Source organism: Myodes glareolus, chromosome X, assembly GCF_982192425.1.
Source record: "Myodes glareolus chromosome X, mMyoGla1.1, whole genome shotgun sequence".
Lineage (NCBI taxonomy): Eukaryota > Metazoa > Chordata > Mammalia > Rodentia > Cricetidae > Myodes > Myodes glareolus.
This window is the reverse complement of record NC_142053.1, coordinates 85,499,934-85,525,665: the sequence shown is the minus strand read 5'-3', so window position 1 is coordinate 85,525,665 and position 25,732 is coordinate 85,499,934. Positions and strand designations below refer to the sequence as shown.

The following is a 25,732-nucleotide window of genomic DNA, read 5'->3' as shown; positions in this document are numbered from 1 at the left end:
AGTAATGAGCAGCACCTGTTGCTCTTACAAAGGACCTGAGTCTGGTTCCAAGTAACCACATAGTAGCTTACAAGTATCTATAGCTCCAATTCTAGGGCACCTGCTACCCTCTTCTGGCCTCCATGGGTACTGCACACATATAGTTAACATTCGGAACAGCAAAACACTTATATATAAAATAAAAATAAACCCCTTTTTAAAAGAAAATAGGGCAGAGATGATCCAGAAAACTGTCTACAGTTTCTCAAAGAAAAGAAGCCTAAAATAGAATTGCCATAGGATTCAGCAAGTCCTTATGTGCTTATATACACGAAATAAAAGTGGCATCTTGATGGGTTGAATATCTATACACCGTTTTTATATCACCTTTATTCAGAAGGGCTAAAACGTTGAAGCAAATGCCTACCAACAGGTGAATCAGATTGTGGGGAACAGTGGAATAAACAGGGCTAAAATATTAGATACACACTACAAGTTCAGTGACTTTTCACAAGATAAATAAAATAAGTCAGTCCTAAACAGACAAGGATCAAATGCTCCAGTAATATTAGGTCCTCTGACTCTTAGGTAGTCAAACTGACAGACAGAAAGCAGACTGGCAGCTGCCAGGAGTTAAGGGAAAGTAAAGATGGGAGGTTGTTACTTAATTGCACAGACTTTTGGTTTTGTAAGATGGGAAGAGCTCGGGGTATTAGCTGTACAATAATGTGGATATATTTAACATAGATCAACATCGGTGAATAGGGCAATTTTATTACATATGCTTTACCACAATTAAAAACAAAAAGCGAAATTTTTAAAAGAGTAGATATCTCTCAATGGAGGCTTGACTGATTCAATGGAAAATTTTAATATACAAGCACAGTTAGATGATTTTATCTGTTGCCCATAGAATAGACCTATATTTTCTTCAGTGATGTTATGCTAATTATTGGTAGCCTATATATCATTTTCTCTCATCTCAAATTAAAATAGCATAAAAGGGCTACTAAGTTCCAAGGACATGCATACTTGTTAAACTGGGTGGAAGGACTTCTTTAATAAAAAAAACTGTTAGGAACTTTCTTGATTAGAGACACCATAGAAAATTACTGAGGCTAAAAAGACATTAAAATAAAAAGTTTGAAAGACACCTAAGGGTGAAATCTAAAGAATAAGAACGGAAACTAAAGGCAGCCATACAATTTACTGTGTTGACTACTGTGAGTTTGGGGCTTAACTCTCTGCATTAACTTGAATTACTGTTCCAAGAAATCCCTGCCAGTGCAAACAGTTTTATTTCAGAAACTTCCTGGAAATCCATTTAGCCGAACAACAAGCTATCAAGTAGCTCTCCTCTGGATAAACAGTGCCTTCTTAGAAGAGCTGGAAAACGAGCTGATCAAATGCCTGCCTGCTCTTCAAAGTTTGCCTCAAAGCCCTTGAAGACGTAAGTCACATGCTGTGATATAATTTTAATAGAAAAAATGGTATCATTAACTTTATTCAGTGTTAAGTATGCAGATCCCAACAAAGTCCGCCGAAACAAGATTGCAAAAACATTACAGATATGCACTCCCAGGCTTTGATCTCCCTTTACATGGACCAAGTGTTGCTGTGGTAGTAGCTTTACCTTGTACTCTAAATAAGAAGCCTGGATTGATCTCATTAGCAGTCTATTTTAGTGGGTTTCGGAACCATCAAGTTATCAAGATGCAAATCATAAGGAAACCTCTGGGGCTTCACATTGCTGTTAAAGTAAATATCGAAATCCTTACTCATGAGACCTAGACTAGATAAAGTTCTGCAGGACCTGACACCATATTGATCAACAGATAAAATTTAGAATGATCATTTAAGTTCAATTTCACAAAAATGGCTTTTTTCTCACAAGTGTAAGCCTGTTTATCTGGAATTTTAAATGAATTGAGAAATATATTTTTACTTACAATGATCTTTCATTTTTTTAGGAACACTACCCCACTTAAATGTCAATTATGAAAACAAACCTATGGAGTTCACAAAATCCCCCGTTTAGAACCCAGATCAGAAACCCAATGGCTGGAGCCATTAAAGCAAGGCAGGAAGTAATTCAACTGTCCAACTGAGTAGCTGGGAGGGGCTTGCAGACAACAGGTGTGTATCCATAAGGTCACTGTATACACCTCGGGCACTAGGATAAAGAACAGATAGGACTGCACTAATGATTGTTGATTCATAAAAACCTCAGGACTGACTTGGAAGGTATCCATTAGTTTTCGTCTGCTGGATGGTTCCTACTCTCAGGAGTGACACTACACACAACAACAAATCCACACTTAACACACCCTATCCTGAGGACTGGAGGATCAGAGAGAGATGGGGGCAAGGGACTAATTACATGGGAAAGAGACATCTAAGGAAAGAAAAACTCTGAATAGAAAAAGGATAAAGGGGAGAGAAGGGGAAAAATAGGAAAGGCGGGGAAAGGGAAAGAAAGAATGCATGGAGATGGTCAAATAAAACAGGGAAGAGAAGTCAGGCAGTGGTGGCACACGTGTTTAATTCCAGCACTTGGGAAGCAGAGGCAGGCGGATATCTGTGAGTTCGAGGCCAGCCTGGTCTATAAGAGCTAGTTTCAGGACAGGTTCCAAAGCTACAGTGAAACCCTGTCTTGAAAAATCACAAAACACACACACACTCTCACACACACACATACACACACACACACACAGAGAGAGAGAGAGAGAGAGAGAGAGAGAGAGAGAGAGAGAGAGAGAGACTTAAAATCTAAAAGGGATGAGCAGTTAATGTGCACAAAATAGGCAGAGATACCAGAACATATAGTCATTGTAAAGCAGAATACACAATGAGCTAGCACACAGGCCTCCTTGCTAGGACTGAAGTTAATGCTAAAAACAGAAACCTCACTGTAAAAGCTTTGCTTCAAACCCATTCTCTTTGGAGGAATACCTTGCTGATCCTAGACATAGTAGGGAGGGCTTTGTTTCTGTCTCAAAGCAATGTGCTAGACTTTGTTGACCTCAGCCTCTCTGAGGAGTGGATGGGGGGGTGCGGTGGGGGAAAGATGAAGGGAGTGGGAGGAGGGGATGGAGTGGGAACTGGGATTGGTATGTAAAATGAGAAAAGAAAATTAGAAAGGAAAGCTTTGCTTCATCTGCATATGAGAAATTTCTAAGGATCATTCAAGTAATTTGATGGCAACAGTATCTCATGTCAAGCACGTGAAATAATTTGAGGATTTTCTAAGTATATCAGAGAGTAATGGAGGGTATAATTGTTCAAAGCCATATTCCATTACATTAGAATTCTGCACAGTACAAATATGTGTGCATGTGTGATTTGCAAGCTAGATTAAGAAATGGTCCCTTTCCTTGAGATGCTCACCGTGAAACAGGGGCAGATGAACCCGGAAATAATTACATCACACCAGGAAATTCTCAGTGATAGAGATAGAGCAAAGCACAGAATTGTTAGTGAAAAGGAAGAGATAAACTCTTTTGTTTTAAATGAGGTTGTGGAGGTAGCTATGGGATAATTCAGTGGGCAATGCACTTGCTGTATGAACATGAGAAGCTGAAATTGGATCTCCAGCACCCATGTAACATGGGAGGTAAGAAAGCATGTATCTCAAAGCTCAGTGCTGGACATAGGGGCTAAGATAGGCAGAACCCATCAATCTCTAGCCAGTCAATTTAGCTAACACAGTAGCCTCCAGGTTCTCTGAGAGATTCTGTCTCAATAATAATGGGAATGAAGAGACAGCTAGCTCAGTGGTTAAGGGCATAAGTTGTTCTTATAGAGGACCCAGATTCGGTTCCCAGCACCCATATCAAGAAGTTCCCGACTGTCCGCAACTCCAGATCCAGGGGATCAATCTCTTTTAGACTTGACATATGTGTAGTGCACATACATACACTCAGAAGCACATGTACATAAAGTAAAAAAAAATCTTAAAAAGATAGAGAGGAAGATGCCTGAGGCCAATCTCTGGCCTCCACAAGTACATGCACAAGCAAGCCCACCAGTACACACACATACACTCATACAGATATACCACATACACATAGGAGGTAAAGTGAGCTTTGGCTTCAGAGGCCATAGATTTATGAGTAAAAGGAGACCCACATCTACTAGAGAAAACCAAGGGTAAACACTGATGACCATAACTTCAGACCTTGTCAGTCACAACACAGTGCCAGAGGAATGAACAAGGTCTACTATCCGGCCTTGGCTAGGTAGTAGTCTTGTTGCCCTAATCTCAAAGTCCTTTCTTTCTGCCTTGTCCTTTCTCTGTTAGTTGTTGAAGATGCTGCATAGTCTATAACTCAAAGATAACTCTAAGACCTACTCATTTCCTGGATGTCACTCCTGTATACATGAAATATGCATGGGCAGTAATTCCTGTTGGTTTTGTGTTTTATTGTTATGTGTCCATTCCAAATAAAAAACTATAAACAGTACAAAAAATTATTTTTCTTCCCTTACAATATGAATATGGGACCTTTGTAATTAACAAAATTCCCAAAGTACACAGATATGGATGAATAATGTAGTTTTTCTTGTTCTCAGGTGGCAAATGCTCCACTAGAGGAAAACCATAGCATGATGGAGTAAGAATAGATCAGAAGTCTGAAAGAGGCTTGAAAGATGAACCCTGAACTAAGCAGAGAATAATAGCTCACGCTCACATTGGCAAGCAAATGAACAATATCACTGGAAGAATGACAGGGGATTAAGAGCAACAAACAAGAGATGCTCTCCAGCAGAGGATGGGGCAGCTTGCTTTTGTCGATTCTAGCCTGCATGGCTAGGATTTACGTATCATTGAGAGGTTTTGCTTCTCATGCTTGCCACTTACAATCTATTCTTAATGAATGACATTGCAGATGACTGAGTGCTACTAATGATATTAGCAGGGATTCGCAATTAATTGTAAGTTGTGACAATATGTGACAGATAATTATAGTATGAAGTATAGTCATACAATAGATAGAGATTTCTCTTGCTTTAGAGAGAAAGACTTCTACTGGAAGAGACACACATCCAACGGTAATTTCAACATAATGTGATAGGTACAACCCATGTGGTCTGTAGTATTTGGAGCAGAGATCAATGTTAGGCAACTTGTCTAGCATTCAGAATGCCTTAGGTCTGATTTTTAACATTACAAAAGATATGTATTCAAGATCTTTGGGTATGGCAAGATATCCATTAATTTATTTTAATTCTTCATGTTAAGTAAATATGGTGTCACTCATCTGTAATCCCAATACTCAATAGGCTGAAGCAAGAAGGCGGCAAGTTCGAAACCAGCTTGGAGTAAATAGTGAGTTCAGAGTCAGTTTGGACTATATAGGAGGTTGAAGGCCAGTCTGGACTATGCAGACAAGCCCTGTCTCAAGGAAAAAAAAACTTCAAAAAGAAATCCTTAATGGTTAATGGTTAAGTCTATCATCTGTGGCCTTAATGCTTGAAATCTTCATTTTGTTTTCTTTATAATACTCCATAATATTTTATAAACATACTTCCTATGGAATTCAATGTTCTCGATGAGCATATTGACAGAGAAATTTTAATCAATAAATTCGGTTGGTCTCTATTTTTTGCTTTATTTTAATTTGAAAAGTATATGGAACTTTTAAAAAAGTATCTGACAATTAATTAATTATAGCATGGGGAATGATGAAGTCCTGAGTAAATGTATTGTTGACATGAACACAGCCATGTCAAGGATCCCAACAACACAAGCTCACGGGAATGGCAAAAACCCTCCCCAAGTCAGGCTCAGGGAACCAGCAAAGCCTTCCTCTTGTTCATGTAGGCGATGCTGGCAATGTGTGCAAAAACTAACAACATCAGCTTCCAGTTGCAACCTGAGACTGCTCCCCTACAGAGACCTCCCATCAAGACTAGCGAACGCCTCCTCCTTGTGCTATACCTTATAAACGCTCTGAGTGCTGTACGTAATAAAGACTGACTTTCCAGATTATGGCATTGTAGGTGTCCGATTATCAGAGCCAGCACAGCTCACGTGAACATAGCTCACCCAATCCCAGCTTTTCCACATGTGTGTCCTGTTTCTTCAGTGTCTGTCAATTCTTCATTCCTACTTCACCCTAGTCAGGTTTCCAAAGTCAAATTCTGCTAGATGTGGCAACCTATACTATCATTCGGAATATCTGAGACATCTGAATATGGAACTACAGCTGGATAATGCTGTGGTCTATAAGTGGAGACTGATAATCACAGCATGCAGAGGGTAGCCCACATCAGGTCTCAGCATTGTACAGTAAGCTTTGTGACATAGAGGACATCACTAGAGTGAAGATGGATATTTGTTATCAATTTGACTGGATCTAGAATCATCTAAGAAGCAGATGATTTTTTTAAAGTCTATTAAAATATAAAAGTTTCCATTTTCGCCCCTCCTCCCAACACCCTTCCACTCCCCCCACTCCCTCTCCTCTTCCCTCTCCATCCCTAAGAGCAGTTGGGGTTTCCTGCCCTGTGGGTAGTTCAAGTTCCTCCCCGCTCCCTCCAGGTCCAGGAAGGTGAGTATCCAAACAGACTGGATCCCCAAAAATCCAGAATATGCAGAGGAAACAAGTCCCAGAGTCATTGTCAATGGCTTTTTAGAAAGACTTCGGGTCAGCCACATTCAGGGAATCCAGCCTCCTCCAGAGAATCTGGTTGGATCAAGCGCTCCTTCAGTCTCAGATTCTAGCCATAATTAAAGGTCTTTGAGCCTATTATTCGTGATCCTAGAGAAGCTAAATAAGAAGGTGAACCTGAAGAAAATGCAGGTAGTTTTCCTCCTGGAGATTGGAAATAGACAAGAGTTCCAGATCCTTCATCTGGCAATGGATGGAGATAGAGATGGGGACCCATGTTGGAACACTGGACTTAACTCCCTAGGTCCAAGTGAGAAGCAGAAGGAAGAAGAACGTGAGCAGGGAGGGCAAGATCAGAGGGAACCTTCATCCGGCGATGGATGGCGATGCAGACGGAGACCCACATTGGAGCACCGGACTGAGCCCCCCAAGGTCCAAAGAAGGAGCAGAAGGAGGAAGAACATGAAAAAGGAAATCAGAACCGCAAGGGGAGCGATCACCCACTGATACAAGGGGACTGATCTAATGAGAGTTCACCAAGAAGTAAGCTTTTGATCACACACGTGAGGGATTTTCTTGATTATGACAACTTCAATGAGAAGATCCAAGCTAAGGGTGTTACTTTCTAGTTGAGGGAAAGTGGGTGGCATCTTTCCCCGCCCCCTCTGCCCCTTGTTACATGTGGCAGGTAAGAGAGCTGTCCTACACAAGCTATAGCACACAGGAGAGCTGGCCCTGCACCCAGCACACTGGGGGGGGGGTGGCAATTGAGCCTTTAGAGCAGAAGAACTGACCCTGCCCACTCCCTGTATGCTCCCTAAATCGATTCGGAGACAGGACCTGATGTTGGGTTCCCCTCTGTATGCTATGAATATGTTTTATTACCATTGGTTAATAAAGAAGTTGTTTTGTTCTATGACATGGCAGAACACAGCCAGGCTGGAACAGATATATATAGAGAGAGTAGGCAAAGTCAGAGAGATGCCATGTAGCCAAAGGAGACAGATGCCAGAACCTTACCAGCAGGCCACAGCCTCATGGTGATACATGGAGCAATAGAAATGGGTTGATTTAAGATATAAGAGCTAGCTAGAAATACACCTAACCTATTGGCCAGTGTTGTAATTAATGTAGTTTCTGTGTGATTATCCAGATCTGAGTGGCTAGGAAATGTTAAGAGCAGTCTCTGTCTACAAGAGGCCCACACCTTGCCTGGGTAAAACAGTAGATCCTGCCCTGACTATACAAATGAGAGGGACCCAGATCTGAGGGCCTGAGAGCAGAAGAACTGGCCTAGCTCTTTGCTGTAGGCTACACTGGCTGAGATAACCAAGGCAGTCCTGGAGAGTCCTGTCTCACAAGTGAGGATGAGGGAAAGAAGATTAAGGAAAGATGGTGAGCTGACCAACCCAGCTACCACCCAGGCCCAGAACAAGGACTATTCCACTGAATCTATGAACTGCTGGAACATATAAAGGGGCAAATCTATAGATCCCAAACAGCAGGATCTCTATGACACAGGACAACAGGATATACAAGAGGACCCCCCAGTGAGAACCCATTATTGGTGGTGTAGCAGAAACCAGACAGTCAAGCCAGACTAGTGACTCATGGTAATGAACAGTTGCAAGTAAAGATGAACAGACTAATGATAAACTATGTTCCCAACAGGCAACACTACAGTTTCCAGGACAAGATTCTTCTTTTTTGTTGTTTTGTTTTGTTTTGTTTGAGTTTTGGGTTTCCTTTTGGCTTTGTTTTGGGAAGAAGTTGCGAGGACAAAGAGTAGATTCGAGGAGACAAGGGGATAAGTGATATCAGAATTGCATGATGTGAAACTCACAAGGAATAAAAGTAAAAAGAAAAAAATAGAAGTGGGGAAGTTGCAGGGAGATCCCTTTTGCTTTCGGGATGCTACCCTTTGTATCATGCTGGCGAGTTTCTCCACCTAGTTATCACTACTGTCCTCTAATACCGGCATCAGATTCAAGTCTCTTCAACCCTCTAACAGTAACTGTGGCTACAAGGCTCTCCCGGAATCCTCTAGGCCTTAATTGCCAGATTGGAGCAGCTGGACATTGTAGCCATAATGACTGAGAATCCACAGGGTTCTCAGCCTCTCCAATGTGAAGACAGTCATTTGTGGACCACTAGTAGTATTGTGTAAACCAATCTAACCCCCCCCAACATATATCGTGTGTGTGTGTGTGTGTGTGTGTGTGTGTGTGTGTGTCACTCTACCAGTTTCCCAGAGAACCCTGACAGATACAGGTAATTAATTAATTGAAAGATTCATTTCTTACACAAACCCTGTACTTAATATCAGATTCCTAGAGATCTCAGAATCTAGTAAGGACAGGGACAGAGAAACTCAAGAGCTTATCTTACATACCTGAGAATTCTAGAAATACACTCTTTTTAGATGACCACTTCATAACCTAGAGAGGAGTATAGTATTTCTTATCATCTTGACCTGTATTAGGAAGAGTTTTAAAGTGTGGCCGTGGGAGAGAATTTAATGGAAGTGAGTTGACAGTCAAAATAGGCACCAAAGAGTTGTGTAAGCATAGTAAAACCAAAAAGATGTATGAAGACAAATGGCAGCAATAAATACTAGTGTCTAGCATATAGTAGACATTCAATATACATAGTAGGAACTAGAGAATGTGTCAGGGATAAATATGAGTCTAAGGAAAATCAAAATATGGTTTTAGGTCAAGGCAGAAGATAACTAATAGGTTCCCAAAGAAAATGAGAACCAATGGTAATCAGACAGAGAAAATGGTATAAACCACTGTTACTTTCATTATTGCTCAGACAAAATATACAGAAAAGCAATGTAAGGAAGGAAAGGTATGTTGTTGCGGTTGGTTGTCTGTTAGTTTGGGCTCAGAGTTTCAGGGTATTATCCACAAGCAGAGAAAGAGCTGGATGGTACTCATCAGCTCACTTTTTCCTTTGTATGCAGTCAGTAGTCCAGTCTGGAAGAGAGTGTCAGCAACCTTTAGGGTAGGTCTTTCCATCTCAAATGATCCAATCTAGAAAATCCTTCACAGGCCTGTGGTGCGGGAGAATTGTCTGTATTCTGTCAATCATATTTTAAATAAACGCTGATTGGCCAGGCAGGAAGTACAGGTGGGTCAACCAGACAGGAAGTAGAGGCGGGGCGATAGAACAGGAGAAATCTGGGAAGGAGGAAGCCCATTCCTCCCAGTTCTGCCCAGATCACGGAAGAAGCAAGATGTAATCTGCACGGCTGAGAAAGGCACCGAGCCATGTGGCTAACGTAGATAAGAACAATGGGTTAATATAAGCTACAAGAGTTAACAAGAAGCTTGAGCTAATGGGCCAATCAATTTTATAACTTATGGAGACCTCTGTGTAATTTTCTTTGGGGTTTGCCGGCCGTGGGGAACTTGGCAGGACATAAACCCCAACAAGCAGGCCCCCTCACGTTACAGGCCTGCCTTTGTGATTCTAGAGTCTGTCAAGTTGATAAAGCAACATTAACCATCACAAGTACACAGCAAGAAAATGAGTTTTACATATTTCAAATCTTCTCTTTATGAGTTTCATAACAATAGTGCTAAAGATCTCAAATTAAGAAACAGGTTAATTATAATTTTAAACAGTTTTTTTAATGAAACTTTACTTTCTCTAATTGCTTATAATATTTCATTTTGTTGCTGTTATTTTTCTCTGTGGCTTGTGAGACAGGGCCTGCTATGTAGCTCAAGCTGGGCTAAAAATATATATCAACATACATAATCAATATAACTAACACACCATTACGGTCAGCCCACCTACATAGTTTTATAACCTAATTCAGAACAACGGGATCCTAGAACTGGGACAGTATTAATTTATTTTGAGAAGAAAAAATATGGTCATGTTGCTACATTATAAGCTCACTGAGAGCAGAGATTTATCTGCTTCTTTCACCACTCTATCCCCATTACCCAACATAGTAGCCGGTACTTAAAGATACTCAATAATATGCAGGGTGTGTTCTGGAATAGCTCATCTGGATGCAGTGGCTTTGGATAGATGATCTAGGGACTCCAGAACATCAACGGAAATCAAGAGGGAAATAACTACAGCACTCTTTGGCATATACCCAAATGACTCGACATCTTACTCCACTGATAACTTGCACATGTACCTAGGTGGTGTCCAGCTACTCTCTGAGTGTACCTAACACCTGCTCCACAAAAGGGATACAATAACTAAACCAGCATAATCCCAAAGAGCAACATAAAAGCATTCGTCCTTCTATCTACAGATAAGTGTAGGCACCCTCCCCATCAAGGAAATTTCTCTTTGTAAGAGAAAGAGACTGCTACAGAAAATTACACCCAATAAATGCAGAGATGTGAAGCCCAACCCCAAGAGAATACTGTGAAAGAGGTGCAGAAAAAGATTATAATTTACAGATAATTAAGAACTTTACTGTGAGATTGTGTCTCCTTGTAATATCCGAAGTTACACCTGTAAAGTCTCATCAGCGTGATTGCAGCAGGGAGGTGCAATCTTTAATCCCAGCACTCGGGAGGCAGAGGTAAGCGGATTTCTGTGAGTTCCAGGCCAGGCTTGTCTACAAGGGCTAATTCCAGGACATCTAGGACTGTTACACAGAGAAATCCTGTCTCAAAAAACAAAAACAAACATGATTGTTCAAACATGACCTTACAAAAGAGTACAACAATAAACATGCCAAACCAGTGGGGAAAAGTCGATGAGACCTCCAACCCTGCACTATGAACTTACAGGCAACTGAGCAAAGCTGGGAGGGGGAGAAGGGGTTCGCCCTGAAAACATACATACAATTAACATTATGTGAACTTAGCACGTTATATTTAGAAATACGTGTATATATACAAATACACATACGTATGCAATAACAATTGATGTAAAAAGCAGTAATGAATTTGAAGAAGAGTGAGGAGGGCCAAATGGGAGGGTTTAAGGGAGGAAAGGTGAAAATGCTGGAATTAAACTACAGCCTCAAAAATAAAAAAAAATGAACTGGGTTGAAGAAATACTTACAAATGAAGGAAATAGTGGATTATTTATAGTTACTGAAGATCAATGAGTAATACTTTTGAATGAGTAATATTGGCAACTGCTAAAACTCTTTTGTAACAAAGTTTTAGATTCCCCTATTCCCTGGTAATTCCAACATGTCTCAACTATGTCCAATGAGAGATGCCTGACCCTCGCCTAATTTTGTCTTACCCTCAAGAAGCATGTTTCTTTCCCTGGACTCTTTGTTCTGTACAAAGCACCGCCACTATTCTAATTTCTAAGGTAAACAATTTCACAAATTTAAGGCCGTAGAACAGAGGGAGAAAGCCGTGGAAGGAAGTTCAGTCCTCCAGGACAGAGACCTGTGATGCAGTGTCAATCCCAGACTGAGGTCACAGAGCAGCATTCCATACAGTGGAGTTCCAGTTGCCAAGAAACCAAGTGTTATAGAATAATCAGCATGGATTTTTTTTCCAGATCTAAGTCAGTAGGCAGTAGGGGGCAAAATGGTCCCCCTTGTGCATTACAGAATCTTTTTTATCTCAACATTTCTTTTAAACATATGACTTGCACATATACGTGTATACACTGTGCTAAAGCAAAGTGCATTGCAAGGCTCTGCTCAGCTACACAGACATTTCCAGTTCTATGGAGAATAACGTAGGAGAATGACATTTTCATTTTTATGAAGTCATACATAGAGTTGGTGGACTAATAAAAATGGGCAAAATGGTTGCTGTGCATTCCAATAATTTCAGGCAGTTTAGCTGATTACATAAAGAAACTGAATTGAGGCTATAGCAGTTTTATGACATTATACTGAAAAAAAAATACATGGATAATGGTTATAATGAGAGCCCATGGGAATGAAGTCAACAAATTAAGTGATAGCGGTTATAATGAGAGCTTATGGGAATGAAGTCAACAAATTAAGTGCAAAGGGTCTCCTAAAACCAGTATATGTAAATGGAGCTAGCAGTGAGTTGTAGACATACTGCATCTCTTCTAGAGAGGAAACTTTATTCCTTGGCTTTTGCAGCTCCTCTTTTTCAGCTCCTTGTCTTCTGAAAGCACAGGGCTGAATATTCATGCGCTGTCTCTCAGTGACTCTCTTTCCTGAATTTCTCTCCCACGTTAAAGCCCCTGTGAATTCCACTCAGTCTTCCAGGATAATCAGAGAAAATTCCGTGTCAAGAGCAGCTGATTGACAATCTCAATTTTACCTGTCTCCTCCATTCCCCTTGGCCACATTTAAAGGAAATCTGAAAACTACATACTTTATCCGAGCTTCTGCTTTCCACACAACTCATTCTCTGACACTTCACAGAATCAAAGCTTACCAGCTACCTCACCGTCACCCACAAAAGGAAGATGCACGGGGTTATAGTGAAGAAAAAAGGTGAGTTTCATTTGGGTCATGGAAAATATAGGCAGGCACCTATGGACCATCTACACAGAGAGAGCTACTGCAGAGATTTTGGTATTGATTCCTTGAGCTTTACAGTTCACTGCCTTGGTTATCACCAGTGTGCCATACAGACACAATGCTGATAGTCTGCCCACATCCTCGTGTGGCAGGACCAAGGTAAGACTGAGAATCACAGGGTTAATTGGCAGCAGATGCGTTCTAGAACTTAGGAGCTGTCTGGATGGAAATTCTGAGATTTCCGCCCATAGGTGCTAGTACCAAACACATAGAGGGCTTTTCACTCCCAGACACAGTAGGGCCACTGGCACAAGATTTATTGTCTTGCCATAACTATAGAAGATAGGACAAACTATATGAAGCTACTGTGTTTAGTCACTGAATAGCGAGCACAGGGCTGTGAGTGTGAAAATGCACACAGATAGGAAAGCCCTGCCACCGCCAGAGCATGCCAACCGAAAAGACTTTCTGAATAACAAAGGGAGTTAGAGATCAAGCTAAGGGCTTGCTCACCTGAAGAGACTAGAAGAAAAAAAAAAAACTCTTGGGAAGTTTAGCTAGCTAGAATTTCCTCAGCATGGGCTGAGGATAGTCCTTAGTGGTAGAAGATTCTCCTAGAATGCATGAAGTGCCCAAATCTATCCCCCAGCACTACGAGAAAAAAAAAAAAAAAAGACTGTATGTAGCAAAGTGCAAAAGAAGAAGGCTCTATGTAGAGAGAGCAGTGGCCAAAATCTCCCGAGTCAATTGCTAAATACAAAGCCTTGTATAAATAATAAGCCCAGGGTAAAACGCCACAGGCTAGGCAAAAACATAACAGAGAACATTATGCTGAAAAATGCCAAGAATTCACAAAGCTAGTAGACATTTGTGCTCTTTTTTAAAATGTGTGCGCGTGGGTAATATGTATGTATGTGGTTTGGACGTTTGTGTTTGTGTGTGTGCTTGTGTGTGCCTGCCTGTGGGATTGTGCATGCCATGACTCGCATGTGGAGGTCAGGGCACACTCGTAGGTGCTGTTCCTCACCATGCAATCTCTTTGAGACAGTCTCTTCTTCAGTGAGTCCTGGCCAGGCTAGCAGGCCCCGAGGCTTGCCGGACTTCTCCTGTGTCCACCTCTCATTGTGCTACAGCTGCACTGGGATTGTAGATGCTCCCTACCTTATCTGGCTTTTACATGAGTGCTGGGGGCCCAGACTCAGGTCCTGGGCTCGCGTGGCAACTGCTTTACCCACTGAACCCTCTCTCCAGTCCCAGATTTGTGTTCAAGTCAATAAGAATGAAGACACAAGAAATGTTAAGAATTACTAGCAGGTCTAAACAAACCAGTAGAGAATACTTTGTGTCTGGTCTAACAAACTTACAAAAAAACATGAGTTGATAATTACCCACAGAAAAACAAAACAACAACAACAAAACCCAATACACACACAACCCAAAAAACCTACCTCAATGGTCTTTTGCTCAAGGAAAATAAGACACTCACTAAATCCTAACAGTCAATATTCAATAAAGACAGATACACACACATGCACACGAACATGTACATGTACACGCACACTATTAAAAGGAAAATGTAACCCATATCCAGGATAAATATCACTCAGTAGAGCAAAAGGTAAAGGCAAGTTAGAATTCTGGGAAATGGCTTTAAATTTTTAAATGGTAAGAGGAAGGGAAAACGGAATCCAGGAAGAGTCACTGACAAAAGAGTAACACAAAGTGTTCAATGGAAGAGTAGAGTATTGTATCATGGGAGTCAAGTAAGGAGACAGTTCCCAGAAAGAAGACAGTGTTCAATCAGAGAGCAAGTAAGATGGACTGGAGTGCTCCTTGGATTTGGCAAGCGCACACGAGCATCATGGCCAGAGAAGTCTCAGCAAAGAGGCGGTGGTAGAACTAGATTTCCTAGAGCCTGAGGAGTGGATGGGATGAGAGGTGACAGACGTTTATTCAATGCATAATGGTCTCTGACTCAAGGTGTGCAAAATATTTGTTTCACCGCTGAAAACATTTTGTAATATTCTACAGGCCAGGTATGGTGCCACTTGAGAGGCTGAGGCAGGACAATTGCTTGACTCTAGGAGTTTGGGATTAGCCTGAGCAACAAAACAAGACTACAATCCAAATTTAAGACGTTCTTCGACCTTCCTAAGAAATGTTTTCTTTCTCTTTCAGCCCCATTTGTTTCCATATAAACCATTCCCAATTAGAAGTATGTAAAATTGTTACCAAAAAAGGCATTGAGCAGCTTCTGAACCTGGATGTTGCTGCCCACTGTGCGGTACAACCCTTCTGTCTTGATCCCTAGGAAAAGAAAACCAGGTCATCTTTGTTAGTATAGCTCCAGCTTTGACATTCCCCAAGGCAGAGAAAGGAAGCCCTTGCACACTGGTGTCAGCTCACAGATAACAAAGAGGCCTCCTTCTCTCTACCAGTTCTCCAGCCCTCCCGTTATAGAGGAACAGCCCTATCATCCTAGTCATATCTAAAAATCATCCAGAATTTCATTTGATTGGACCTATTCCCTATTATTTAGAAGGGAAGAGAACACACTCTATAGTAGAAAAGGTATATGTTTCGGGGAGTCACAATCGGTAGATGAGAACAGTATGCCATGTTCGAAGGGAGTTAGCAATTAAAAGATAAGGAAATGATATTGACTCCCCCCACCCAGTTGTTCCCAAGCTCTGATATAAAAGAGGAGAAGGTTGGAGAATGGAAGATGTGAAACAAAACTCCATTTTTACACCGAGAAAGGCTAAAGCAAGGGTCCAAAGAAAACATAATGATTCCGACATTCAGCCGCCTGCCTTCTAAATATCCTCAGAAGGAAGCAAAGACAATGGTTCGGGAAGAAGCATGCTGACTCTACACATGCCTGAGTTTAGATTTGGCCCTATCAATTTTCAAATTGATAATAAAATGATATCATGATGGAAGCTGAGCCCTGGATCGCTTGAGATGGAACTATCACTTAACTGCTTGAGGAACGCTAGGCACTATTTCAGGGCGCATTCTAAATCGTCGTCGTCAGGTTCTGCTCTCTTAGAAGTGGAAACCACAAGTTCTGTATATATGGATGGGTGAGGAGCGCTATGATGGAAGCCGGTTTACAACTGGCTTAAATTGAAACAAATGTGTCCGGAAGACAAGCAGTGGCGGACCAGTCCAAAAGCGGAGCTGTGCTGGGGGGATTCTGAGTGCTTGTGAGAAAGCACCAAGGAAACAGGAGTCTTGTGGCCCCAGTTTCTTCAAAAACACAGAATTGTCCTTGGAATACACTTTTATGCCCTGTCCTGTCCCGTCCTGTCCCCCATCCCCACCACACCATGCATAGTGCATGGGAGTGAGTTTACTTCAGACTATTCATTACACCTCTGTGGAAAAAGATGGTTTTGCAATGTGTCCTCGGGATTGTATTCACTGATACGACTTTTCTTTTTTTTATTTTTATCATGTTATTTTATTGTGTTATCAACCTTTCTTAACACTTAGAGTATAAATTGTCTGATGCTTTGAATAAAGGTGACTACTGCATGAGACTTTAGTCTGCCTCGTTTTTAGGTTCCATAGTTCCAAGGCCTACCCGCCAATTAGATCAGTAAACACAAGATGGATAAAAGTTGCCATCCTAAAGACAGGCCCTGTCATTCTCACTTTAGAGAAAGTTTCTGGGGATAAAAACAGAGTGTCCAAATCCAACCTCTTCAAGGTGATGGTTTTGATCTTACCTTTGGTCTCAATAAAATTGATGCACTTCCTAACGAACTTGAACCCCACTTCATTCAGCTCCACTGGTGTGAGGAAAGGAAAGGAGAGTTAGTTCACAGCACAGTAGGAAGTTCCTACCCCACATGCAAGAGTCACAGGAGGGCACTAAGGTGAGAGCACTGGCCGGGCAGGTGCTCATGTCCACGCGCCCAGAGACTGAAGGACACCATGCTCAGGGTAGGGTTAGTCTTTTATAACACAAAGTGTTTCCGTTTAGCCCTTTATGTCACATCTACCCTAACATGAGCAATACCAAATATTGGGGAAATGCACACATTTTTGATCCTCTGTCCAGAACCAGGAGGCGATAATATATTCCCCATCTTCTCTGTACCATTCACACCATAAATATCAATGGAGTGACTTCCCTAGTTCAGTCAATAAACAGTTTCAAATCAGAGCTAGGCTTCATTTTACACCGATATGCATGAATGGTACATGTCACCAATACATGCACTGAATTGTCGCTGGGCCAGTTTCGCGCTTATAATGTGAGGAGTATATAAAGCGGGATTACTTACTTTCTTCCTGTTTTGTTATAGGGCTGTGATAGATCTACAAAAGAAGAGAGACCCAAAAGGCTCAGTTACTGGGACTCACTACAGAGAAGTAGGGCAAACAGGATTAAGTCTCATTCCCTTGAAACACTGTCAAAGTCCTTAGAAATGCTAGTGCTGTAACAATAAAAAAAAGGCTTTGCTTAAGCAGAGTTATCGATGCCCAGATCCCAAGAAAACGCAGCTCCTCAAACTGTCCTAGGTGCTCACGCGGTTCCAGAGCTGAAGCCACAGCTGATTCACCTCAGACCATTACCCAGGTAAAGCTTAGGGCATTGCTGTGCCGGAGCAACACATTAAAAAAAGGGAGTGGTCTTCTCAAGGACACCCAGAAAATGGGCATTACTAGGACAACAGCTAATGGATACTTCTCTTTGGAAAGGCAAGGGTTCTTCTGAAGGAGACGGCCAAATATCTCTGAGTCATCTCAAAGTATGCACTCCAATAACTATGTACAAGACCAGAATGGAGATTTTGGTTCTTTGAAACTTGTCCTGGTTTCCTGGCAGTGCCCATGTGTCACTAAGAGACTGGACATGCCTTTTCCGTTCTCTAAATGGCATGTTTCCCATCAATACGGTGATCAGGGTGGGAAGAGATGCTCCTTCAGTGTCGAGGACCGGTCTCGAATGGATTCGCATATTCCCGGGTAGGAGCATGAGGATTGGAATTATTAAGTAAAAAGGAACAGAGATAAGAGAGAAATAAGAGATGAAACACAGCATAGCATCGGGAAGGACATTCAGTGAATAGTGATCCACCATTTTATTTTCCACATGTCTTTTTATACCTGACTCCAAAAGGGGGAGGGGGAGTAGGCAACAACTTAAAAGGAATAAACCTAGCATCTCTGACCTTTGGTCAAGATGGCACTGATCCACCTCTGTACTCAAAACACTAATTAACCACTCTAGGTCAGGGGCTCTTGTTTCGTAACTTGTTGTCAACAGATTTGAAAGAGAAAAACATGCTCGAACCCTCTGACCTCTAGCCAAGGTGGAACGGACTCACGTCTGTGGGCCCCTACACTTCAAGCCCTCATCCTCTTGGACAGTTGAAGCAAAGACATATATACATGGCACATACGATCAGTGGACTTGGTGTTTAAGGAAGCAGCAACGCTGGTGGGGTGAGGCTGAGGGAATTCAACCCAGGCTCTCCTCTCGGAAAGAAAAAGAGGTGTGTGTGTGGTGTCCTCATGAATATTTCAGTACGAGACTTTTCTGTATTGCGCAGCCTTTGTTGCGACTTTTTACAAACAAGAGCTTCGGGAAGTCAGCGGCAATCGAGCTGGTGAGGCTGGGACTTGGAGGATCTAGGCTTTCGTATCGTTCTCCACAACAAACCACTGATCTCTTCTGAGCTTCCAGAGCCTAAGGAAGCCCGAGAACAGGAGAGGGAGTGGACACATAAGTGCCTTGCTCCTGGCATCCCCTAGAGAAACACCACAGGTGGGGAAGGCCCAAATTTCAGGTTTCCAGGAAGGGACCCTCCTTCTACTTCTGGCTATTGCAGCAACAATCTCAGAGATGACTGCTACATTCTTAATTTTTCCACTTATATTTTTTATTTGGGTTAGGGGAGGGGTGTGCATGTCCCAGCACAAGTAGTCGGAGGACAACTTACAGGAGTCAGATCTCTTCCTTCCCCAGTGCAGGAACTAGGTAATTGAACTCGAGAGGTCCCAGGCTTGACAGCGGGCGCCTTGACCCACTAAGCCATCTCACTCCCTGATTATGCCTCTTTCCTCCATAGGGAACAGAGGACACAAAGAAAGACTATGTTTCCCCCAGCAGGCTAGCTTCTCAGCTTTTCACTTGATGAGAACAGGGAGGTAAGGCTGTACACAAACACTGCAAGAGTCCTACAGTTGTTCTTCCAACCGGGGAGGAAGACCCACAACTAACACAGCACTCTGTTACCGTTTGTGGGACGGTTTTCAGTGGAGTGGTCACAGTAATCCTGGGAGACTAGAAGTCATTAAAAAAAATTTCATTAAGAAGAAGAAAACTGAGGGACAGAGAGTAAAATAACTCGCTAAAGTCATCGCCAAATAACAGGAAAAGCAGGATCAGGCATCTGTAGTTTGAACACCAACAGCCATGTTATTGCATATGCCACTAAAAGAAACTACTAGAAAGATGTTGAAGAGACTGCTTTCCAACGATTTCTGCTTTTGTTGTTCTAGATCTAGCACTACTTCTGCCTCTTCTGAGGAACTGTTCTCTCTACCTTCCTAACAGTGAATTCTGAACGAGGGCAAGCTAAGTGTGTGGTGCAGGAGAGCTTGGAAAAGTCATTTCCAAGAACCCTAAATGGATGCTTACACACATCCATGACAATTCTGTCCAACCCTTCTAGATGGACAAAGCAATTCTACAATGAGAAGAGGAGGTGCTTTTCATTTTTAAGAACTTGTGGGCATAACTACAGAATCCATACTACATACAGCAGACAAGCCCTAGGAAAGTTCCTCAACTCTAGAACTCAAGTTGAATTAAACAAGAGTTCAGGAAGTGACAATTGCTTTTAGCTCTATGATTTAGAATCTAAATAAGCTACGACCATTTCCCCACTGCAACCACTAGAGGGCACTCATAAACTGACTTATGCTGCTGAGGTTACACTTTTATATAAGGGGTGGGGAGGTAACTCACAGGTTCTTTCCCATCCATGGCTTCCATCCATAGTCTTCTATTGGCTTCTGAAGGCGCCTGCAGAGTAATGGTTCCTGGTCTGGAGTGGGGAAAAGAAGTTTAAATCAGAAAATTCTCTTGAGAGAATGGTATCTTAAGCTTCTTTCATCATTTTTTTTAAATATAATTTGAATTAGTGGATATTCATCACACAAAATGATGGATTTTATTAGAACATTTTCATATATGCATGCAATGTACTGCACAAACCAGATTCTTAACATCAATACTATAAGGTTTCTTGTCTGTGGAAAGTTGCTTCAAACTTTTTTAATTCTACTTACTTGTTGGCCATCTACGATGGCCTAGAAATATAAATATATACCCACACACACCCTCCAAAAATTCCTGTATTAAATGAGACAACAATAATAGGTTGAGTGTTCCGGAAGTGACAAACCACCTTTATAGAAAGGTTTGAAGAGGTGGGTTCATCCCCTTCTATCCCTTCTTCCATGTGAGAACAGGAAATGTGTTCTTTCTGGAGAATGAAGAAGCAAAGACTCCCAGACTCCAAACCTGATAGCCCCATGATCCTGGACTTTCAACCTTAGAACTCTAAGAAAGAAACTTCTGATGCTTATGTATAACCCATTCTCAGGTATTAAAGCAATGAACTGAAGACACTGTTTTCATCCAGATACATTAAAGATTGATGTACCTATTATAATATATTTCGACCTTCAGAACCAAGCTGGACACATGGGTTAACCATATTCCTGCAGGCATGAAGTCTTGGTGCAGTCTCTGGCTAGCCACAGCATTCTGAAGTTTGTCTCTCACCTTTCTGTATCATTCAGCCTCACCCCAAGGTACTGAATGTAAGAGAAATAACAAGAACACTCAGCGATGCTGGGTTAATCCCTAGGCCTCACTGCACCGCCGTTTCTCCTTCTCCAAGGGTGCTGGAAGATACCCTTGGGGAAGTACTTCCCAGTGTTGACATCAGGAGATTCCTGTCATACTTGTCTGTTTTATTCAAAATCCACCTTACCCAGCAAGCCAAATAATCTTGAAGTTAAAAATAACCAAAAGCCAATACTTGGCTCTAGAAACGAGACTTTCGAATTTCCCTATCTCTAAGAACCTCATCCTTTGAGACATATATATTGCGGAAGTGGAAAGTCTAGGCCTCTCTATGAAGATAGCTATCAGCCAAATCGCAAAGCCAAATGGAAGGGGAGCAAGCATATGAACAACAGACATGAAAGTAACCAGTCCGAGAATGAAATGCCCTGGAGCCACCCGTCAAATCCAGCTGCCCTAGCCATGGGCTCGCTTTGGGCTGCAGAGAAAGGCTGGAAGTATCAGCGTATGTCACTAAGGGAAGTATCTGGAGATTCTTCAGCGCGACAAATAGCCAGATTCAAAGACTAGTATTAAAGACAAGGCAAGAGACTGGAAAAAGGACTAAGTTCTAGCCCAGTCTCCCTCACGCAGGATCCATTATGGCCTCTGACAAACCGTTTGCCCTCCTGGAAGGTCCACTTGCCCATTTGGAGCAAGCAGGCCATCATGGCACACATGCAATAGAGGGCAAGGGTGAAGGAGGTGGCCCTCCTTAGAAATTCAAAGAGCTGGACTTGGGCCCTGGTCCTACCATTTAGTAGTTGCACTATTCAAGCTGATTAACTTATCTTTGCTTCTTTCTCTTCCTTTGCGAACTTGAGGTAAGAGCAGAATCTACTCTATATGATGAAGACTAAAGAAAATTACATTTAAAAGGCAGAGAACAGGATTGGACAGGCAGGAGACACTTGGCAAGCAACATCACTTGCTGAAATTATTGTTAAGACCCTCCAAACTCGTGTGTGATATGAGCCCACCATTTCAAATATTGGAACAAACATTAATTTTTGTGGTGAAATGAGAGCTTTCAGAACTAGAAAAAAAGGATTAAGAGACCTTTGCTTGGCACCCCAGAGAGAATGAGTCAATGTGTGTGATACCTGCTGGGAAGTCTGGCACTTTCTGAGATCAGATGGGCAAGAGTGGAAGTAGCTGCAACAGACCTGACAGTCCCTCTTGCAGAGAAGTGTGTCCGCATCTCTTCATTATGATATTGACTATTTTAACCAATAATAGCATAAGAAAACAAAGGAAATGGCTGGGGAGACCACAGACCAGGGTGCTGCCTTGCTACAGAGTCAGTTACTATATCTGAGTCTTGGTGTCCTGCCAGTGGTCATGTCAGAGGAACAACAGATGGCCACTGACTTCAGGGTATCAGCCTGCCAGAAAACAAAACCCTGATGGGGAAATCTCAGCGACGCAAGGCCCCAAGACCACAAAGCCCAGAATGCCTTTGGCTTCTGCTGTGCCTTCACATGTTTGCTGCTGTCATCTTTCTCTGATATCAGGCATGGTGTGAATGACTGTGTGGAGATCTCCAATGCCTATAATGTAGTGTTTACCTCACAGAAACCATCCCATAGGGCATTTTTAAAACTGTCTTGAAGATTATTTCTTCCTAAGCTATACTGTCTAATTGATAATAATGTTAGCTTAAATAGAGTGTTGATGATAAAAAATAAAATACGGAGGTGTCATATAGCTAGAACATATGAGTTTATTTTGAGGAGCCATGTGGCTTAGATTAATGATTAAGAAAAACAATTGAGTACCACTAGCCAAGCTAACTTAAATTCTTTTAATCTTTTTTTGATTATTGTTTTTCGAGACAGGGTTTCTCTGTAGCTTTGGAGCCTGTCTTGGAACTAGCTCTTTTAGACCAAGCTGGCCTCAAACTCACAGAGATCTGCCTGCCCCTGCTTCCCGAGTGCTGGGATTAAAGGCGTATGCCACCATCGCCCGACAAATTCTTTTAATCTTAATGTTGGGAGATGTGTTTCACAGGTTCATCATAGCTGAAACAAAGCTTTGAAAATAACTTAAAGTTAGAATAATACATTTCTGTCGAAGAGCTTTGAGGTGAAAAACCCAAGAAGACAAGGCACATAGCTGAATAAGGAACTCTTTAAAGTCAGGGAATCAGAACAAAGCAGCCAAAGAATTATTAGGTGATGTGTCTTTCTTGCTAGGATTGCCTGATGACCAAAGGTGATGATTAATTCCTTGTACCTATTTTTGCCCTCAATCTCCAGATACAAAAAACAATTGATGAGTGGGTATGAACTCTAAAGATTTAAAGTAGAGCTGAATTTTCAAGAATAAAAGTTTAGATTTGTGGTCCCTTTAAGATTCCTTATAAGATTACCTCTCGAGGACATTCCGGAGCAAGAAGGGGCCCTGACTTCTATCAGAGGGCAATCCATCAGAGGGGTGAGTTTGCTTCTGGCCCGCGGCAGGGGCCAGGCGAGGTGGAGCTCGGAGGACTTTCCCCGACCCCATAGACTCCCAGGTCACCCTGCAGTGCTGGTTCCACCCTGCTAAGCTCTCCTGCCTGCCATCCCAGCTTCCATCCAGGTACAAATTCCTATATTTCTCCCTTCCCCCTGGGGTCATAAAATTTCCCCAGTTCAGCTGCCTTGCGCACTGGGTCTGGGCTGTAGGCACACCCCGACAGGAGGCAGTTCCTGTCTCTTAAAAGCCTGCCTGAGGACAGGTGGGCATTCTGTCAGTGAAGTCCCTGCCCAACAAGGGAACCTGACCCGGTACCAGAAGATCCAATAGAGAGCATTTGAAGGAAGAGATGGGCAGATGCCAAGGCAAGACCTCATCCAACAATCTGAAAAACAACATGAAAACACCAGATCCCAACGACCCTACAATAGAAGGACTTGAACACCTTAATCCAGAAGAAGTGGAAAAAAGTACCATTATGAAAGCAATAGAGTCCCTTAAACAGGATATGAATAACTCCCTTAAAGAATTGGATGAGAAGTATAACAAAAAGTTTGAAGAAATGAGTATAGAAATGGATGAGAAGTATAACAAAAAGTTTGAAGAATTAAGTAAATCCGTGAATGATAAAGAATTAAGTAAATCCTGAGAAACCAAGAAAAAACAATCAAACAGGTAAAGGAAATAGTTCAAGAATTGAAAACTGAAATGGAGGCAATGAAGAAAACACAAGCCGAGAACCGGCTGGATATGGGAAACCTAGGTAAACGAACGGAGACTACAGAATCAAGCATAACCAATAGAATACAAGAGATAGAAGAACGAATCTCAGATTCTGAAGATACCATAGAGAAAATAAATGCTCTGGTCAAAGAAAACGGCAAATTCTCTTCACAAAACATCCAAGAAATCTGGGACACAATAAAAAAACCAAATCTAAGAATAATAGGGATTGAAGAAGGAGAAGAACTGCAGATCAAAGGCCCAAAAAATATATTCAACAAAATTATAGAAGAAAACTTTCCCACTGGCATAAGAACAGAGAAGTCGACCTATGGAATCGAATAGAAGACCCGGATATTAACCCACAATCCTGTGAACACCTAATTTTCGACAAGGGAGCTAAAGGTATACAATGGAAGAAGGAAAGCATCTTTAACAAAAGGTGCTGGCATAACTGGATGTCAACCTGTAGAAGAATGAAAGTAGATCCATATATATCACCATGCACAAAACTCGAGTCCAAATGGATTAAAGACATCAACATTAATCTGTCCACTTTGAACCTGATAGAAGAGAAAGTGGGAAGTAGTCTACAAGATATATGCACAGGAGGCCACTTCCTAAGTAGAACCCCAGTAGCACAGACAATAAGAGAAACAATGAATAAATGGGACCTCCTGAAACTGAGAAGCTTCTGTAAAGCAAAGGACACCGTCAGTAAGACAAAAAGGCTACCTTCTGACTGGGAGAAGATCTTCACCAACCCCTAATCAGATAAAGGCCTGATCTCCAAAATATACAAAGAACTCAAGAAACTAGACACTAAAACTCTAATTAACCCAATTAAAAAATGGGGTGCTGATCTGAACAGAGAATTCTCAACAGAAGAACTTCGAATGGCCAAAAGACACTTAAGGTCATGTTCAACATCCTTAGCAATCAGGGAAATGCAAATCAAAACAACTATGAGATACCATTTTACACTGGTCAGATTAGCTAAAGTCAAAAACACCAATGATAGCACCGGACTGAGCCCCCCAAGGTCCAAATGAGGAGCAGAAGGAGGAAGAACATGAAAAAGGAAACCAGGACCGCAAGGGGTGCGATCACCCACTGATACAAGGGGACTGATCTAATGAGAGTTCACCAAGGCCAGTTGGACTGGGACTGAACGAGCACGTGATCTAACCAGATTCTCTGAATGTGGCTGGATTCTCTGACTGTGGCTGGCCTGGAGTCTTTCTGAAAAGCCATTGACAATGACACTGGGACTTGTTTCCTCTGCATATACTGGATTTTTGGGATCCAGTCTGTCTGGATACTCACCTTCCTGGACCTGGAGGGAGGGGGGAGGAACTTGAACATCCCACAGGGCAGGAAACCCTGACTGCTCTTAGGGATGGAGAGGGAGGAGGAGAGGGAGTGGGGGGAGTGGGAGGGTGTTGGGAGGTGGGGCAAAAATGGAAACTTTTATAATTTAATAAACTTTGGAAAAAAAAGGTTACCTCTCGAGATAAGTAATAAAGTAATTGGTCCTTTCTTTGTAAATACAAAACACAGTTTGCCAGTAAAAGAATATCTTACTTGCTTACACACTGTTAATGCATAACAAGTTGCTTGGGTATGAATGTATGT

The 25,732-nt window shown here is 41.9% G+C and overlaps 1 protein-coding gene across 2 annotated transcripts in view; it reads right to left on the bottom strand.

Moving 5' to 3' along the window:
- Ophn1 (oligophrenin 1) overlaps positions 1–25,732 on the bottom strand; it is a 327,366-nt gene that overhangs the window by 117,079 nt on the left and 184,555 nt on the right. The window contains exons 12-15 of one of the 2 annotated variants that reach the window (XM_085684927.2): positions 20,033–20,111; positions 17,340–17,373; positions 16,779–16,841; positions 15,277–15,351 (exon numbers count right to left, since the gene is read on the bottom strand). In XM_085684927.2, coding sequence (XP_085541053.1) covers positions 15,277–15,351; positions 16,779–16,841; positions 17,340–17,373; positions 20,033–20,111 — 251 coding nt within the window. The remainder of the gene's footprint in view (positions 1–15,276; positions 15,352–16,778; positions 16,842–17,339; positions 17,374–20,032; positions 20,112–25,732) is intronic. The other variant, XM_085684928.2, reaches the window with a different exon arrangement.